We start from the raw sequence: 19,338 nt of genomic DNA on the forward strand, positions 1-19,338 counted from the left end.
TTAATTTTTAAATTAAAATATTTTGAAGAAGAATGAAGACATCTTTAGAGACGTCAAAAAACATATATTTAAAAATTTTGCTCTAATGCCTCTACCATTCGAGCACTCAACAAATTACTCCAGTAGCAGAAGTCTCACGACAATGTGCTGCAATGTGTGTTAACCTTAAAAAAGCTTCTAACATTTTGCTACATACTCTTTATTTTTTTTTATGAATTCCGTTCCAGTGTTTCGTATCTATAGGCGATTTTGACGCCATAGACGGATGCGGTAACGCGCATCTAACCAGCGAACACGAAAAGCGCAAACACCTCATAAACACCGGCCAATTCTCCGACGCTCTGTTCCTGCACGACATAGCTCTGTCGCGCGGCGCCGTCGATGAGGACATCCTCTACGGCACCGTCACATCGCTCCACAAGTCCGGGATGCATCACCTCGCTTTGCGGTACATTAAGTCTTACCCGGAGAATGAACAGCTGGATGATGTCAAGTACGACTGTTTATCTTATTTGGGTGAGTTCTTAAATCCATCTACTATAGTTATTGAGTCCACCAATGTACTAGACTACTTGATTATATGTGAAACGCATTTAGGTACCTATAGGAGATCTTTGTTAAGATAAGAAATTTTCAAACGCTGTCAATATGTGCGGTTTATAAAATACATAGCGATCCCTTTAAGGGATGATAGTAGGGATCATTAGCTATCAAATTGCACTAGGTTATATGGGGCAAAAAGTACCGTATCGAAACAAAGCCTTCCTTTTTTAAGAAATATGTATTTGAACTGTCAAAATGGAGTATAAAATAAACAACACAAAGCAAGTTACTAGAATAATATTACTTGAGTAACGGCCCTAACCCCACATTCGCAATTAGTTGGAATTTTGTGTTGTAATTTCTATAAACAATTTTATCTTTATTGTTCATATGTATTTCTAGGAGATTGGAGCGATTTTGTTGATACTCTAGAATTGGAAGAAAAATCTAAAACAGGCCGTTGTAAGCAAGACTCGATCATCAAAGCGATGCGCTACGCGTGCTTGAAAGACTGCTTGAATATACGAACTGACACCGAATTCGACATGAAACTAGAAAAGCCTTTAAACCGAGCCAAACTGGCTACCGCGCAGCTATGTCGGAACTTAAACATGGAAAACTCTCAAAACGTCTACAAAGTCCTGTCAAATTTGCATTTGTTCCGCGACATCGAGACCTATTTTTCTCTCCGATGTGGTAGAATGACAGTTCCAGTACTTTTAAAAGAGTGGAGAATAGACAATCTTCCGACTTTCAATGAATTTAAATATCTGGAGGCTTTGATATCTCAAAGAAGTTTGATGCTCGAGCACATTTCCAAAACTGATTTTACCTGTATGGCCAATGTAGATGAATTGCAACTGAAATATGCTGGTAAGTAAAGACTAATCAGAATGCAATGATTGTATGCCTTGTAGTTTGAAAAAGATGAAACACAAACAATACATTAAAATTATAATGCGCTATCCTTTATCTTCATGGAAAAGTTAATAGTTCATCCCAAATCCTATTATTGTTTCGAAATAAAGAAATATATTTCGTTGGTCTCATCAATATTTATACCAAAACTTAGATCACGTAGCTAAGTTCTATTTTATGATTTGACATGTTTACCTTTCCTCTAAAATTTATATCCACGCTTTCGCTCCGGCCTCTCGCTCTCGCTTAAATAAGCGTTAACCTTTAAAAATTTTACTTATTTATCCTTATTATGTGGATTTTAGAATTCGGTTTATCGAATCAAAAGATTCAAATGGCGCAAAGACTTGTATCCGCCGTCAAGCACGACGCAACAACGGGTCGTGTCGCACTTTTAGAGAGCCAAATATCTTGGGCCAAAGGCCACAAGGATATAGCGTTGTCTTTGCTTAATGAAATTGTTACCAAAGAGTTCGACGATCAGAAGCTGACTGCGATGTCTTTAAGGTAACGTATAAATATTTTAACCTGGTTTGGTTTCGTCCTTGCATTTAAGCTCACTGACGCCTCAGCCTTTGTCTGCGTCTAATTTGTTTTTTTCTTATAACTAATCTAATGTCCTATTTTAATGAAACAGCTTACCTATATGTTTCACCGAGCTGAGCCGCAAATCGCAAAAAAGTCATGTAATTTTAGTTAGGTTCAATTTTGCTTACGCAATATTGTACATTTTCGGCTAACTACGTCTTATCCCATTGAAACAAAAGATGTAGTTATCCGAAAAATGCAATACCACGCATACATATAACCTATTTTTTTTGTATACACATAAAACATCGTAAATAGATATAAAAAGTATACGGACAAATGTTAAAACCGAAGGACGTACTAAAAAAAGTATTGTTTTATTCAAAGGCAATACGGCTTGTGGATGGCGGAGTGTAAACGTGAAAACGGAAAGGACATAATACGCAACTATTTGGAGAAAAGTTTGCAAACATTGAGCGATGACGACAACGTGGCGACACGGCTTAAAGTATACTCCGACATTGCTAAGTTTGCTGATGAGGAATATAAACAGGTATATTTGTTAATGCATATTATATTATCAACTAGCGGTCGCTCGCTTCATACGCGTGAAACCCTGCCCCTACTCTACCCTACTCCCACCCTACACCTACCCTACACCTACCCTACCCTACCATATCCCTACTCAACCCTACCCTATTTCTACCATACCCTATTCCTGCCTTACCCCTACCCTACCCTCTCCACGAATTTTCAGCCAAATTGATACAGCCGTTCTTGAGTTATAAATAGTTTAACTAACACAACTTTCTTATAATTATATTGAAAATATGTTCATTATTTTATATATATTACGGTTCAGCGGACCCGGTCAAGCTTCGCTTTGACTCATTCCCTACCCCTATCCTATTCTACACCCACCCTACCCCTACCCTACTACTACGATACCCTATTCCTATTCTACTCCTACCCTACCCTACCACTACACTACCCCTACCCTACACCTACCCTACCCAACACCTACCATACCCTACTCAACTCTACCCCTTCTTTACCCCTACATTAAGTATCCTATGTCCTTCTCCTGGTTCTAAGCTACCTCTCCACCAATTTTCAGCCAAATCGGTCCAGCCGTTTTTGAGTTATAAGTGTTGTAACAAACGCGACTTTCTTTTATATATATAGATTTAAATTAAATAACCTCCTTTTTTCCACCAATCCAAGTAAAGGTCATGTTAATAGTAGAAGTATTGTGGTTTATTTTCTTATATCAATAGATACTACATTGATATATGCTATGAATGTGGTTGGTATTTACCACTATCTTTTGAGTGTTTTGAATTTCAGCCCACACTTGACAAAACAAATTATATTATATTTGTATGGATTTTCGTGTTATATTTCAGGTTGTAAGTTACATGGACTCTTCCGTGTTTGAGAACAAAGTGAAATGTATAGAAACCATGCAAGATACGGCGGCGACGCTAGTGCAGTCGCAAAATAGTCTGACAAGGTAAAATACTTGGATTTTTGTTAGAAAACCGACAGACAGACAAGTTAGCAAATTAGGAAAATAGCAGATGCTTAAATATAAAAAATCACTCCAAAGATTAGCTCGGGCAAACAGACAGACAAAAATTTTAAAAGCTTTTGGTATTGTGTAAACATATGCATTTGATATAAAACAGTTATTTTGAAATCACAGACGGACATTTCAATTTTATTTTGGTTTATTGATTTTTTTTTTTTATCTTTATTTTAGGGAGCTGAGTCCATTTTGGACTATGCCGCTCCGTAAGGCCGCCTTTGTAACAATGCTAATAATTTAATTAATTACCTTAAACTTTTCCTATAAAGCTGTAACAGCGCCCTGGCCTCCTCTGATTGAGGATGTGCCAGTGCGCTATTACAGCCGCCCACCTCTCTTAGTGCAGGAAGTCTTAACAGTACTTCCCGTCGCACTGCCTCGTTTCTGACACACTCCAACAACACGTGGTAGATGTCCTCTGGCCTGTCACAGTCTGGGCAATTTGGTGACGGAACTTTTCCCATCAGGAAACCAAACGTGTTAGTTGGAATGTGTGCAGATCGGAGTCGCAGGGTATCAACAACGTCCTTTCGGTTAAGAGAGCAGTTGTTAATCCAGCTACTAATTGGTACTTGTTGGATGGTACGAAACCATATACCTTTATATTTTGAGCGCAAGTCGAAGTATTCATGCCACATATCATTGCATTTGTTCTTTACCAAACTTACACAGTCAGAATAACAAGGAGATACATACATTAAATCGCCATCATATGTTGCTTGATCAGCCAATTGATCTGCCCTGCTATTCCCGCTAATACCTATGTGTGATGGAATCTACTGAATTTTAATAGATTTATTTACAGATTTGAGGTATAAAATGACTTTAATAATTTCGTAAGCTACAGGTAGTCCTCGAAAATTCGAGGTGCATCTAGCTAGATGTTGAAGGGCACTTTTACAATCGGTTAGAATTACAAACTTATCAAAACTAATGGAACAAATATAAGACAATGCTTCAACAATGGCTAACAGTTCTACATGCATAATAGAAATATTAGACTGAATTTGAAATTTTGCCTCAACTCCTTGTTGTGGATCCAAGAATGCTGCACCTGAACTAATGGTGTTTTTAGAACCATCTGTGTAAATTTGGTAAAAATCATCGTACTTTCTCTCCAAATACTTAATACAGATTTCGTATAGATGTGTAATATTATATTTATTTTTAGGTTGGTGAATATCCTCCACATTAAAATACAAAACATCATTAAGATCTATTTGACTAACCCACAAATCCATACTATACATTTCTAATTTATTACTTGTGTGTAGTAAAGTATCTACCCAATCACCTTGAACCGAAGCGAGTAAAGGAATCTTTCTTCTCTTCCAAAAATTAGGGGTAGATCTAGATAACAATAGCTGTAAACAACTTATTAAGTCCTCTTTACTGGACAACGATTTGGATTTATTGATTTATATGTCATACATTTGGTTGCAGGGATGAAAAGAAGGCATTAATGACCAGTAACGCATTTAGCCGACTTGACAAAGCGGAAATTGATAACACCAGAGCGGAAAAAGACAGCGCTCTGAAGTTAGCTATGAGGTAATATCCTAAACTTTTTTACAAAGAACAAACGCAACTGTCTCACCTTTTTTGTCGGATCACATATGTCTCAAATTATGACAAAATCCAGTCTGTATTTTTTCCTATATTTTTAGTTGATTTGTGAGAATGCTGAACTATAATTAAATTAAAACCGTGAAAGGAAATGTATTGCCGCAAAATTTTTGATCTAAATCACTTTTTTTATTTAAAATGTTGGTTTGAATTTCCAATAAATTTAATGTATTTTTTAACATTTTCTATTGGTCCATCAAAAAGTGCCGTCACTGTACGTTTTAAAATATTTGGCAAACAATAGTTTCTTTTGACATGTGACCAGTAGGGCGCTAAAATGACGATAATTTGAATGTTATACTTTTAACATTAAAAACATATTGCATATTTCAGATACTACTTACTATCATTGTCAAAATGCGATGAAAACAATTTGTCAGTATTTCGCGTAGTATCCCTGTGGGTGGATAACCCCGGCCTGGACTTAGAGGACGGCGATGGAGACACGCCTCTGGGGCGCCTGCTGCACGCCATACCTTCGTGGAAGTTCATCACTGTACTGCCGCAGCTCGCGCCGAGATTGTCCAATGAAGACACTCCTTTTGCGCGCCATTTGAAGCAAATCATAAGTAAGTAATAGATGTTTCAGTTTGTCAGTGTTCCTAGTAATAACCCTGTGGGTAGACAACTCGGGGCTTGACCTTGACTAGAATGATGGATACTCACCATTTGAAGCACAAGATAGGTAAGTATCAGCGGCGAAAAGTTTATGCATGCCGATTCCCACCGGTTTACCTTTAACAGTCCATGCATATTCATTGTTTTACTGTATCTAGATATGAGATTAATTTCCTTTTCTTTGGGTTACCTTCATTTAAATTCCATCCTTCGCCACTGGTAAGTATAAATATTTCAATTAGTTAGTGTTCCTAGTATTATCCCTGTGAGTAGACTACCCTGGGCTTGATCTTGAGGACTGGGTTGATGGAGACACGTCGGTTCGTGGAAGTTCATCATTGCGCCGAGATTGACCAAAAAATACATTTCTTTAGCTCACCATTTAAACCAAATCATCATCATAATAGCCAATAGACGTTTTCTGCTGGACATAGGCCTTTTGTAGGAACAAACACAGCGGCCCCTGCGATAGCGACGTCATTCCACCTGGTAAAGGATCGCTCTGAACTCTGCGCTTTCCTGTTCCGAGTCGCCATTCCAGCACCTTAGGATCCTAACATCATCAGCTTTTCGAAGTATATTCCCCGCTTATTGCCGACGTAATTATTGTTAGTGTTAAATTTTGAAATAAAAATTATGAAAATAGTTTGTATATGCGGATGTCAAAAAGACGCGTGACTTTATTTTTTTATGGGCTTCACCGCCTTCAACACGCTGCTTGTAAAGACTCACTCTGTATGATCTTTACTCTGTGTATAGCACTTAAAGATTTTGTTGCTCTGCTATATAATTGTCCATGAAGGAAAGATATACGCAGCATAAAGCACTTAATTGGTTTTATTTTTCTCCCCATAACGTAGAAACGTGTGCAATCGAGCATCCACATCACACGTTGCCGATACTATTCAACTTGAAGAACTCAGAGAAAGACCAGAACATTCGCAGCTCGGGCGAGAGCTCACTAACAAGCAGCCAAGAGCCTCGCATACTGGCGGCCGCTGCGCTCATTAGAGACCTGTCCGACCATAGCGACCAATTGTCGAGGATTATTGCGCAAATGGACCTGATTTGTGATGGTAAATATTTTTAATCTCCTAATATCTGATATATTTTAAGGTCCAGGTTTGGCTGGTGGGAGTTGTCGGTACGATGTTGTGTAGAAACCGAAAGGGGTGTGGATTTTCATCCTCCTCCTGACAGTTAGTTCGCTTCCATCTTAGACTGCATCATGACTTACTATCACGTGAGATTGTAGTCAAGGGCTAACTTGTAATGAATATAATATATATATATATATATATATATATATATATATATATATTAAGCATATAAAACGCCGCAATTTTAGAGCGCTATGAGAACTATTGGTTGCCTGAACTTATTGGCAAACCAACCAATAGCAAACGTTTCTTCTTAAATTTCCCAGGGCTTTTAAAAACTAAAATTCACAATGTTAACTGGGTTTAGGTAAGAGTATTGTGAATATGAATCACTAAATATTAACTGCCTGGTTGCTCTGGACTTTCTTTCCGATTAGAATTTTTATTAACATTATCATTTGTGTATTTTTTTTTCAGCTACAATACAGTTTGCCTACTACGTGCCAGAATCCAAGGAAACCAAGCCACAAGCGATACCGAGGTCCGAGTCGATAGCTCACCTGCGGGATCTCAACACTATCCCTGTTCCCACCGACACTATCCCCATAAGGAAGGATTGTAACTACTCCGGGCTAAGCAGTAAGTGTTCATTTACACGAACAGCACCGGCGGCGGCAGTCGACCGTTGATGGCAGCCGATGACGTAACGGCGGCACGTCATTTATCTACCTAAAGCTTAGACCATTTAAATAACAGGACCTGCCTCGCTAACCGTTACTCCTCTGGCAAAGATCAAATCTATGATCTAACGCGTTTATAAAAACTATAGCTGTTGCTATAGTATCGATGTTTCATTGTTGTAATCGTTTTTCGTCGTGTAAAGAGCTCCCTAAAAATGCCGGTTTGTGTAGTTAAATGGCATTAAAAACGGCCAAAAACTTGTAGTTTAGTAAAAGATGAAGTAACGTTTAATTTGAAAGTATTTAAACCTTTTCTTTCATCACTGTTGCGCTCAGGAATAGTGTAGCTTTCCACGCTATCTCTGAGTGCTATATGCTATATTATATTTTCAAAAAAATTAGGGATACTAAAACTCTAATATTTTAACGTCTCAAAAAAATATTTAACTATCACTAATTAAAAATGCTACTTAGTGTTACTGAATGGTATTCTGCTTATTAAAATAACACTTCTTAAAACCCCCCAGAACCCATAGAATTCCCCAAGAATTTATTGTATTCTTAATTAGATCGAGAAAATTGAACTAACCGCCCATGTATTTGTAAGAATATGTACTTTTTTATAGCCCTGTCGTCATTTGAAAAACATTTTGAGCTGGTGGGAGGTATCAATTATCCGAAGAAGATATCATGTCTGAGCTCTGATGGGAGAAGGAGGATATTGCTCGTTAAGGTACAACTGTTTACACACATTAATTACAAAGCTAAACATTAATTAAAACCTTTTCAATATACTCCCTTAATAGGATTTAAATCACATACATATTATAGCATGTGATTTGAATTAAAATGTATTTTTCTCTGTATGTTTAATATGTGATCTATACTATAATAAATCTGTAGAGAGGTCAATTTTGTACATGAAATATATTTCTAAAATAACTATCAGGGGTGATAGTGATCGATACTGATGCCCAAAATGCAAACAATAAAATTTTTGCCTGTCTGTCTGTATGTTCGTTATAGAAACAAAAACTACTCGACGGATTTTAAAGAAACTTGGTACAATTCTTCATACTCCTGGGCAGGTTATAGTATACTTTTCAACACGCTACGATCAATAGGAATAGAGCAGTGAAGGAAAATGTTGGGAAAACGAGAGAAGTTACTCCATTTTTTATGCTTCCGTCGTGTGGTAGGGTAGGGGTAAGGGTGAGGTAGGGTAGGGGTAGGGTTGAGTTCCTAGTCATCCCCGGTATGGTAGGGTAGCTGTAGAGTGGAAGTAGGTAGAGTAGTAGTAGGGTTTCATGCGGACGAAATCGCGGGCGTTCGCTAGTAATTTAGTAATAGTTACTATTGGTCTGCAAAAAAAAATGACTTAATTTCCACCAATTCAGTTCAGTTCAAGCAACCAATAAAAAAGTGTCTTTTGACGTTTGTGACGTGATAAACCACATTCACAAAGTGTGCTAAAATTGCAAGGGTGACAGAAATTGATTAAAAATTAAGCATATCCCCTAAATAAAGTGGCATTTAAAAAAGAGAAGCAGAAGCAAAGAACGTTTGTTTTGTTTTACGCCACCTGCTGATGTTCTTAAGTTTCCCTAAACCGAAGGTTGCCTGGAAGAAATCGCTACTTAGCGATAAGGCCGCCTTTTTGTATGCTGATCTCTTCCTAATTTGTTTTTATTTCACTTGTATTTATCTTTGTGGTGTGCAAATAAAGTATATCTATCTATCTAAAGAAGTTCTTTAAATTAAAGTTATTGTTCGTTACAGGGGGAGGATGACTTGAGACAAGACGCAGTGATGCAGCAAGTGTTCAATATAGTCAACTCCTTGCTACAGAACAATCCCATCACGTACAGGAATAAACTGCTTATCCGCACTTATAAGGTAAAAAAAAAAATTATGTATGAAAATTTTTTGTTTGTCTGTTTGTATACTTAATAAAAATGTAATTTTTTTCCGCATAAGGGGGGAATACTGTAGGGGTTCGTTTATGCTGACGTATATTAATAGTGTAAACATTGTGTAATGGAAAGCGCATATATACGTCAGACATTTCCCGCGACTCGCGCAACTCAGTCGAGTGTAACATTAATTCTGCCAAGTGACTACCATAGTTGCTAAAAATTTTAAATGAAAAATTTTGGATGGATGTTTGTAACTATACACAAAAATGTCTGAACGGATGTGGATGAATTTGGCAAAGATTTTGACGAAGATTGGATTTACAAGACGGAGGTCCTGGGTTCGATCCCCAGAGATTTTCTTAAATGATCCAGGTCTGGCTGGTGGGTGGTGGCAAGTTACCATCCTACCGGCAAAGACGTACCGAGGATGCCAAGCGATTTAGCGTTCCGGTACGATGTCGTGTAGAAACCGAAAGGGATGTGGATTTTCCTCCTTCTCCTAACAAGTTAGTCCGCTTCTATCCTTAGATTGCATCATCACTTACCATCAGGTGAGATTGTTGTCAAGGGCTTGTAAAAAATTAAAAAAAAAAAGATATACGGATCTAGTCTGGAATGGGACTTTTCATAGTTAAGATAACCACTTAATAAAATTTAAACGAAATAATAATCCATTCTGATATACTAGAACTAGCCAAAAACTTACCAGAGAATCTGTCAATTGGGTATTTGACTACCTTTGATTATATTAGTGTTTTTAAGTTATTTCGGAAAAGTCAATATAAACTAATTAATATAAAAAAGTTGTCGGAATATTTCCAAAAATGTTTTGCGGTGTGACGTCACACCAGAGCAATCGCCGCAAAGATGTTTTTGTATCTCCGAAAGTAGACATAGCAGATAGACTGTCAACAAAATTACTCTATTACTTTTAATATAAAGAATAACCAATGGCAACATTTTGTGTTTTATAGCATTCTTTGTTATTTATTAGGTGGTGCCAATGTCTCGTCGCTCGGGAGTGCTGGAATGGTGCGAAGGGACCATGCCTATAGGAGTTTATCTTGGCACTGCCCATCCTAAATATAGACCTCAGGTAATATCGGTGTAATGTAGACTGCTTCACTGGACCCATGGGTCCTATTTCAGCCATTTATGGGACCATCCATAAAAAAAAACAATTTGGTTATCAATCTTCATTCCTTTATAGTAAATTTTACTAAAATTTATGCTTTGACTCGTAATAAATTAAAACGTACAGTAACTGAAAATTTTCTGTACTTTAACTGTAAGTTTTACCTAAATACAGACAAAATATCTACTATAAAAATACACACATGCTCGAACACCCTCATGCACACAGACGTATATCTACGTTTCACACTAACACACCCAAACACATCCACGCACACACACAGTGTCACAAGTTCATCGTATCTAAGATATTATATGACTGTCTGTGACACCAAACAGAAAGGGTTTACAGCTCAGCCGGTCATCGCAGAAAAGCAATGCCCAGCGCTGAATTTCAGTTGAGACCTGGGTGACGTCAGTCAGTTATAATTACCTACTAATAAAAAGATAATAAAAAACCTTGATATGAGCAGCGTATAAATAAGGGGGGGGTTGCAAATTAAAAAAAAAAGTTTCACTTCCAGGACATGACACCGTCAACCGCACGAGCGAAACTAAGGGAGTGCCACGAAAGTAAGCGGCCCACCAAACGCAAGCTCGACGTGTTCAACGGCATCCTGAAGATGTTCAGGCCGGTGTTCCACTACTTCTTCACGGAGCACTACCTCGACCCTGTCACTTGGTATGAACGACGACTCGCTTATACCAGAAGGTAAGTTGCTGTGCGCATAAACAGCCCAATGCCAAATATTTTTTTAATGTGTGTGTGAAGTAGGGCGAAATATATTTTTTTTCTATTTGTGTTCCTTTTCATACTGATTACGAACCAATTATTGTATAGGACCTGCCTCGCTAGACGTTATTTTTCCGTCAAAGTATATGATCAACGATCTAATGCGATTATAGAAACTGTCTCTATAGAATCAATGTTAAATAGTTGTAATCGTGTTCGTCGGTTACAGAGCTCCGAAAAAATACCTTTTTGTGTAAATGAATTGTTTAAAAAACTGGCAAAAACTTCTAGTTTAGTATAAGATATATACCAAATCTAAGATCGTTTTCTTCAGAAAATGACAGACAATTTTGTTCGTGACTTTGTGCGATACAGGTCCTTCTATAATTGGTCTGAGGGTACGAATCCGGTCCAGGGCATGCACCTCCAACTTTTCAGTTATGTGCCTTTTAAGAATTTAAATATCATGTCTCAAATGGTGAAGACAAACCACCATGAGGAAACTACATCTACATGTGTGAAGTCTGCCAATCCGCATTGGGCCAGGGGGTGGACTATTAGCATAACCCTCGAAGGATGTCTTCATCTATCTATCTCCATTCTAAAAGAGCTATCACACTAGCGGATTGCGAAATTTGCGGATACAAAGCGGAGCGGGCTCGCAACGGATACGTTACGGGCGCGCAACGGAACGCCGCGCATCCGCAGCGAATTGGTTGCGGACGCACAATGTCGTACTGTCTCCTAAAAACGCCAGTCCGTCCCAGTGTTGTCAAACGTACAATTTAAATCGTATTTGTACGACTTTTTTGGCTCTTGTACGATGTACGATCGAGTAACCGAAATTGTACGCAAAATTTACGATCTTTTTAAATCTCAGGCCCATCATCATAACAAACTAAAAATATTAAATTAACCTGCGATGATTTGTTGCTTTGGTAATAAAAATACAAACAATATAAACAAAAGCTTTTTAGGCAGAAATCTGTTTTTTTTTATTAAATTTTAATAAATAAAACAGCAGTGTTTCCTCGTCAGAATCCATTTTGTACCTGAATGTATTGTACGTCGTTAATCCGCTACAAAACCGCGACGGAAACGTTGCGAATCCACCACGTCTTCGCTTCGCGACGCATTCGCTGCTCGTCCGCTCGGCTTTGCAACCGCTGGAATCCTCTAGAACGATAAGGCCGTAAATGTTCAGTAGTTGCAGCGTGAAGGTGTAACACATTTACCCCTTTTTAAAACTTTCACCTTTTCAATATTAGTATGATAACATGTCGATTGTAATTCCAGTGTTGCCACATCGTCCATGGTGGGATACATACTCGGACTGGGCGACAGACACGTGCAAAACATACTCATAGACAAGACCACTGCTGAAGTTATACACATCGATTTCGGTAATATTATCATTTGCTAGCTGTTCCTTACGATTTTAATCGCGTTGAATCCATTTCTGTAGTTACATTGGTATGAAAAACAAATTATAAAAAATACATCGAAAACAAAAAGGTGCAAAGTTCTCGCTTTTCTTATAAATAAATAATAGTTTATATTTGCAGGCATTGCATTTGACCAAGGGAAAGTGTTACCCACGCCTGAGACTATACCGTTCCGTCTGACGCAAGACATCGTCGCTGGCTTCGGCTCTAGCGGGGTGGAGGGGAATTTTAGAAGGTACTTTATACTTATCATCAGGCAATTTTTAACACCTATCAAAATATGGATCCCACTATGCTGCACTATTTTGTAACAATCACTATCAGTTTTTTTTTATTATTCAATGACGTGATGTCACTTAGCCTTCGTGCTTACGACTTTCAGCTTCTACAAAACACGGAGTTGTAAACCACCAACTTTCCCAACTTGGCTACTACTCAGAATTTCTAGGGAGAACGAACAATTACTTTATAGCCTAACCTTGAATTCCGAGACTTGGTCTGGTTGTTACCTATGGGCCTCATGAGAAGGCTCAAAATCACACAGCGGGCGATGGAACGAGCTATTCTCGGAGTATCTCTGCGTGATCGAATCAGAAATGAGGAGATCCGCAGAAGAACCAAAATCACCGACATAGCTTAACGTGTCGCGAAACTGAAGTGCAATGGGCGGGGCACATAGTTCGAAGAGCCGATGGACGTTAGGGTCCTAAGGTGCTGGAATGATGACCCCGCACTAGAAAACGTAGCGAGTCGCAGGTATTCGCTGGATGCAAGCGGCTCAGCCCCTGTAGCCAAGTGGCGCGTCGATGCTCTTACTACGATCGCAAAAGCTTCGAAAATTAGAAAAAAATATGGAAATGATGGATCTTGATCACGTGACCTGTCAATAGCAAATGTCATTCCCGTACATTTTTCTAATTTTCGAAGCGTTAGCGATAGTAGAAAGAGAATCGACGTGCCGCTTGGCTACAGGGGCAGGATGTTTGAAAGTCCCTACAAAATGCCTGCGTCTTGCAGTGATAATGATGACGATCCTGGATTCCAACCCAGAGCCAGGGGCTTTTTATATTACGCTACCATTACGGCTTACTACTGGAAACTTTTTTTACTTGCTGATAATGTCGTTTACATTTACAACACTATACTAACAGGTGCTGTGAGAAGACCTTGCAACTGCTCCGCGACAACCAGGAGACGTTGCTGACAATATTGGAAGTGTTGCTGTGTGATCCTCTGTACCTGTGGATAGTGTCCACCACTTCTAAAGCTAAGGCTACCAATGCACGCAGTAAGCATCACTTTTATCGTAACTAATCTCAGACGAATTATATAAGGACCAGTATCGCATCCAAATTCACGAACAAAATTGTCTGTCATTTTGTGAGGACAACGAGCTTAGATTAGGTATACCTATCTACATATATATATATATATATATAAATTAATCCATATATACCTTGGTCACGCCATCACGCGTGAACGGCTGGACCGATTTCACTATTTTTTTGATGTGTTCGTTATTGTCAGGGAAAGGTTCTTATGACAGAAAAAATTTAAAAAGGGGTTTAAAGTTTACATCGAGTTTCACGCGACGAAGTCGCAGGCGTCCTCTAGTATCTTATATTAAAAGAAGTTATTGTTCCACCAACCATTCTACATTCTACACAAAAAGGTATTTTTACAGAGCTTTTTAACAGACGAACACGATTACAACTATGAAACATCGATAGAGACAGTTATTAGATAGTTGATCATATTATACATTGACAGAAAAGTAACGTCTAGCGAGGCAGATACAATAATTGGTCTGAGTAACTAATAGTATTTTATTTTTTCTTAAAAGCTATTATATTTCAAGCAACAATTATCTCTCTCGTTTTAGGTATTGAACGGAATTCAGAGTTCGGAATTTAGATCCACCACGCGGTATTAATGCGGGATTAACACATACGCTACTTGTAATCCCAAAAAAATCCATGGTTCCCGCTGGATATGTGAAAAACTAAATTCCACGTGAACGAAGTCAATAAAATTTGACGGCCTCCGTGGCGCAGTGGTGTGCGCGGTGGATTTACAAGACGGAGATCCTGGGTTCGATCCCCAGCTGGGCCGATTGAGATTGGTTAATTGAGGGCTGCTTAATTGGTCCAGGTCTGGCTGGTGGGAGGCTTTGGCCGTGGCTAGTTACCACCCTACCGACAAAGACGTACCGCCAAGCGATTTAGCGTTCCGGAACGATGTCGTGTAGAAACCGAAAGGGGACTGGATTTTCGTCCTCCTCCTAACAAGTTAACCCGCTTCCATCTTAGGTTGCATCATCACTTACCAACAGGTGAAATTTTAATCAAGGGCTAACTTTTAAAGAATGAAAAAAAAAGTAACGTTATTTAACTGTTCCAGGTAAACTAACTCTAGGCGGCAAAGCAAGCAAAGGCGCTACGAGTGTCACTAAAGCGAGCGGCGGTGAAGGTGGTGGGGCGGGGGGGTTAGCGGGGCGGGCGCTCCTCGCGGTGCGGTCCAAGTTATGCGGCGCGGAGGGGGGTGCGGCGGGTGGAGTCTCCGTGCGGGGACATGTTGCGCGCCTCATACACGAGGCCACTGACCCTGTGAACCTTTGCCGATTGTTCCACGGCTGGCAGGCCTACCTGTGAAAAGTTACTCATATATTAAGTACTAGCGGACGCCCGCGACATCGTCCGCCCTTAAAGTCAAAGTCAAAATTCATTTTATTTCAATTAGGCTTAGTTTACTTTTGAAAGGTCAAGATTATGTCATAATTTAATTTAATCTAATGGTGGTAATAATATTCGAAAACTTAAAACTAAAGTTACGAGGGTTCCAAACGCGCCTTGGTCCGAAGAGCCCACAACAAACTTACCTCTTACTTAGACCTTTTTAATCCAGCCCTTATAGTAGTATCGCTGTAAAAATGGAGTAACTTCTGTTTTCCAACATTTCCCTTCACTGCTCTGCTCCTATTGATCGTAGCGTGATGAAGAGTATACTATAACCTGTCCAGGAGTATGAAGAATAATTATACCAAGTTTCGTTGAAATCCGTCGTGTAGTTTTTGTTTGTATAACGATCATACAGACAGACAGACTAAAATTTTACTGATTGCATTTTTGGCATCAGTATCGATCACTAATCATTTTTAAAAAAGAGTGTAGTTTAGACTGTAGTAATCAGTCGTGTAGTCTAAAGTATAATTTTATAATTTTTTTTCTGTCCAATTTATCCCCGGCAAGGGTCAGTGACCATACAGGTTGGTCGTGATTTGAATGTTATTTTTTTTTTTACAATCCCTACCTGTGATTATGGAAAAACTATTTTTTCCTCTGCAAGTCCTAGGCAGTCTATGACATATACCCTAACCATATTGCAGATCTAATTTTGGATTTTTTTTTTATACAAAAAAGGCAATGGCCCGTGGCCATACATACAGCTTAGTTGTGTTTTGGGTGTACAGCTGTTTATTTATTACATATTTTAATACAAAACTGGCAATTGGTGATGGCCATATGGTAACTTTGTAATAACCCAGTATTACAAGTGATTTTTTTTAAGTAATGTTCTTTTTTATAAATAAGCGTCATAATCCAGTGCATTATAAAGTATTAATAAAAAAGTTTGGACATATTTGATGGAAAAAGAAATTCCTCTAATGTTGCTAATACTGTGTTGTAAAAATTTATATTTCCGTAAATTAATACCATGTTAAACTAATAATCAATAACTACTTATAAAAAATACTCTCATCTTATTTCTGCCTATTATTGTTTGATCTGTGTTAATTACCAATAAAGTTAATTGAAATTATGTAAATTTAAATAAATACGCCTATTTTAATATGAAATTGTTGTTATTGTATTTTTTACTGCCCAAATACCCAAATAACAACATAGAAGGACTTTAATGTTCATCTATCCATAGATAATACACTAGTTGTTCTATCTAAAGAATAAAATAAAATAGAGAGTTTTAACACTTTCATTACCGCTACGATTTTCACGATGTTTTCTCGGGAGCCGCCTACATTTTACGTTGGACTCGCTAGGTGAGTCGCCGGCGCTGCGATACGAATCATTCGACTCGCCACGCGAGTTCAGTGGCATTGCGTTAGGGTAAAAACTATGTTCTGTTATTTTTGTGGCCGTGACAGTGTACGTTACGTGTTTAAAGCAATTAACTAGTATATGGTGTAATTTAACAAAAAGAAAATGGCAAGAAACACTATAAATAAACGAAAAGGTAAGTTTGTTTCGTAATTTATGCAGTGGCTCTCAATCTTACAAATACTGATTATTGTTGATATCTTATATTGTTTTTATAAACAGATTTTCTTATTATATGTATAGATGTTTTGAGTAAAGTTACATTTTAATTACTTTCGAAATTTATTAAATAGTGTCTGGTATATTTTTAGTGCTACATGTGCCAGAAACGGAGGCTTACGACGATGATTTTATATATTTCATTTATAAAAGTTTGAGAATCTATGTTAGTGAACTCGCCTAGCGAGTTCAAGGCATTGCAGAATAGTTTATTTTCTTTCGATTATAAACTGGGTCTGCACACCCGGCCCACCACGTTATTCATTAGATTAGTGTATATTTAGTCTTCAGTATTATTTTAAGCAGAAAATACACATGCATTTTGAAAAAAAATTGCAAAAACATTGAACTCGCGAGGCGAGTCTACGGCGCTGGAATAAAATTTACGTGGACTCTCCGGGCGAGTCGGTGGCACTGAACGTGTTAACTACCAATAAAACTTACCTATTATTTTTTCATCAATGTCCGGAATCCATCTTGAGAGAAGCACTCATCTTTCCTTGCCGGAAGTCAGCTAAAATCACCTCTCCGATGGTGGCGCCCCCTTGCCGCAACCTAATACCTATGTACAAGTAACCGTAGCGAGCCGAGTGAATGTTCGCCATTATTATACTCATGATGCACCAGGTAGGCCTTACCTGGATTCCGGACATTGATGAAAAAATAATAGGTAAGTTTTATTGGTAGTTAAAACTCTCTATTATTTGTTTCGTATCAATGTCCGGAATCCATCTTGAGTGAAGTGTTTGTTATCACCTGGTGCTCGCAAGGTTGACGCTTTAATGTGAGTTATACTGAAAAGTATTTTTGAATAAATGAAAATTCTCAATTTTGAAGAAGAAATATACTCTTAATATGTATGTTAAGGAATTTGATAGTGGCCTAGGTAATCCAGTTATGTATACCTATTTTGGAATTCATAATCAGTGATTTTCTAGAATTCTAGATGTTAGTAATTAAATCTGACTTCCAAATCCGTCCGAATTTCTAGAAATGGATAGAATCTGATGAAAGATTTGCTTCACAGATCTTGTAAAACAATTTTATTTAACCTATTATTGTTCAAGATGCATGCGTAACATAGCTCCTAGTATTATTAAATTAGTTATGTTTTGTCATTCAGTTACAGCAATACAAAGCAGTTGCTTAAACCCATAAACCATACTTGGATTTTTTACCGATTATATTTCAAAACTCTATATGAATTGCTTCTTAATGATACTCTGCACTTTAGAGTCCAAATATGTTAGCCAACAGTGACACGCCCAGGAACTAGGATATGTACCTATAAATAATCTACTTACCACAACCCATCAGACAGATTGTGCCACATCAAAATGTAATTTAATATCATTAGATTCATCATTCTGGCGATAAATGAATTTTAATTACTTTTATTTAAATAATAGACCTCACTGTAGCAGCATGGTGGATTCAAGCTCCATATCCCATAAGTAGGCAGGCCCGGCTAATTATGATGACGGTAAATGAGTCCGGTAGAAGCGAATCCTCTGCATGTATGAGGTGCACGTCACTGCTGTTCATTGTACTAGTATCTTGATTGATAAAATTATGACAATCCATGTTCAACGGTGAAGAAGCCCTTGCTAAGCTGGGTGTAGAAATTATTGATTTTGTCAGGATCATGTGAAACTATATAATACGGTGGTAAGTTTAGGATACCAATTTAACTTCTCTTCCGATACTGAAATAGCTTTGGGTATCGATACCAACGTGAAGAAGCATTAATATAAGCCCATCTCACCTACTAGTCAAATTAGTAAATTTTTTATATTAGGTACCGATTTCTGTATTGGCATACTTTTGTCATCCAAGACAGATAGCAAACTATTTGTCCAACATTGTAGAATATAAATTCAATGGTTTGTGGGATACACCATTTCTTTACATCTGTCTCAAACTGGCTTTATCATATGATTGTAGCGCCGGCTGGATATTGATAACTGCTGCCCTTGATCAGGTCAATGGATCAACATTTCTAGTCACTCAAAATCGGTGAGACTCAGTAATTATAATCTTGAATCACTGGGGCATGTGCATCTGTTTGTTTTGTGGTGTGTGTGTGATCGCCATATTTAAAAAAATAAAATTTAATAGCTTTCCGCTCGAAATGACTGGAATGATTCCGGTGGCCGTGTACGATGAGGTTTGGTG

The 19,338-nt window shown here is 38.0% G+C and overlaps 1 protein-coding gene across 1 annotated transcript in view; it reads left to right on the plus strand.

Annotated features, from left to right (window-relative positions):
* The window catches only part of LOC112043551 (serine-protein kinase ATM), a 35,114-nt gene extending 18,429 nt beyond the window's left edge, over positions 1 to 16,685 (plus strand). Inside the window, exons 20-36 of the mRNA XM_024079022.2 lie at positions 228 to 516; positions 946 to 1,416; positions 1,767 to 1,968; positions 2,377 to 2,542; positions 3,396 to 3,502; positions 5,021 to 5,128; positions 5,537 to 5,772; positions 6,682 to 6,897; positions 7,399 to 7,560; positions 8,228 to 8,334; positions 9,381 to 9,497; positions 10,512 to 10,613; positions 11,176 to 11,363; positions 12,681 to 12,787; positions 12,950 to 13,064; positions 13,981 to 14,117; positions 15,230 to 16,685. Of these exons, the coding sequence (XP_023934790.2) occupies positions 228 to 516; positions 946 to 1,416; positions 1,767 to 1,968; positions 2,377 to 2,542; positions 3,396 to 3,502; positions 5,021 to 5,128; positions 5,537 to 5,772; positions 6,682 to 6,897; positions 7,399 to 7,560; positions 8,228 to 8,334; positions 9,381 to 9,497; positions 10,512 to 10,613; positions 11,176 to 11,363; positions 12,681 to 12,787; positions 12,950 to 13,064; positions 13,981 to 14,117; positions 15,230 to 15,480 (3,081 nt within the window). The 3' untranslated portion in view covers positions 15,481 to 16,685. The remainder of the gene's footprint in view (positions 1 to 227; positions 517 to 945; positions 1,417 to 1,766; positions 1,969 to 2,376; positions 2,543 to 3,395; positions 3,503 to 5,020; positions 5,129 to 5,536; positions 5,773 to 6,681; positions 6,898 to 7,398; positions 7,561 to 8,227; positions 8,335 to 9,380; positions 9,498 to 10,511; positions 10,614 to 11,175; positions 11,364 to 12,680; positions 12,788 to 12,949; positions 13,065 to 13,980; positions 14,118 to 15,229) is intronic.
* The last annotated feature ends 2,653 nt before the right edge of the window (positions 16,686 to 19,338 follow it).

This window comes from Bicyclus anynana, chromosome 14 (genome assembly GCF_947172395.1).
Source record: "Bicyclus anynana chromosome 14, ilBicAnyn1.1, whole genome shotgun sequence".
NCBI lineage: Eukaryota > Metazoa > Arthropoda > Insecta > Lepidoptera > Nymphalidae > Bicyclus > Bicyclus anynana.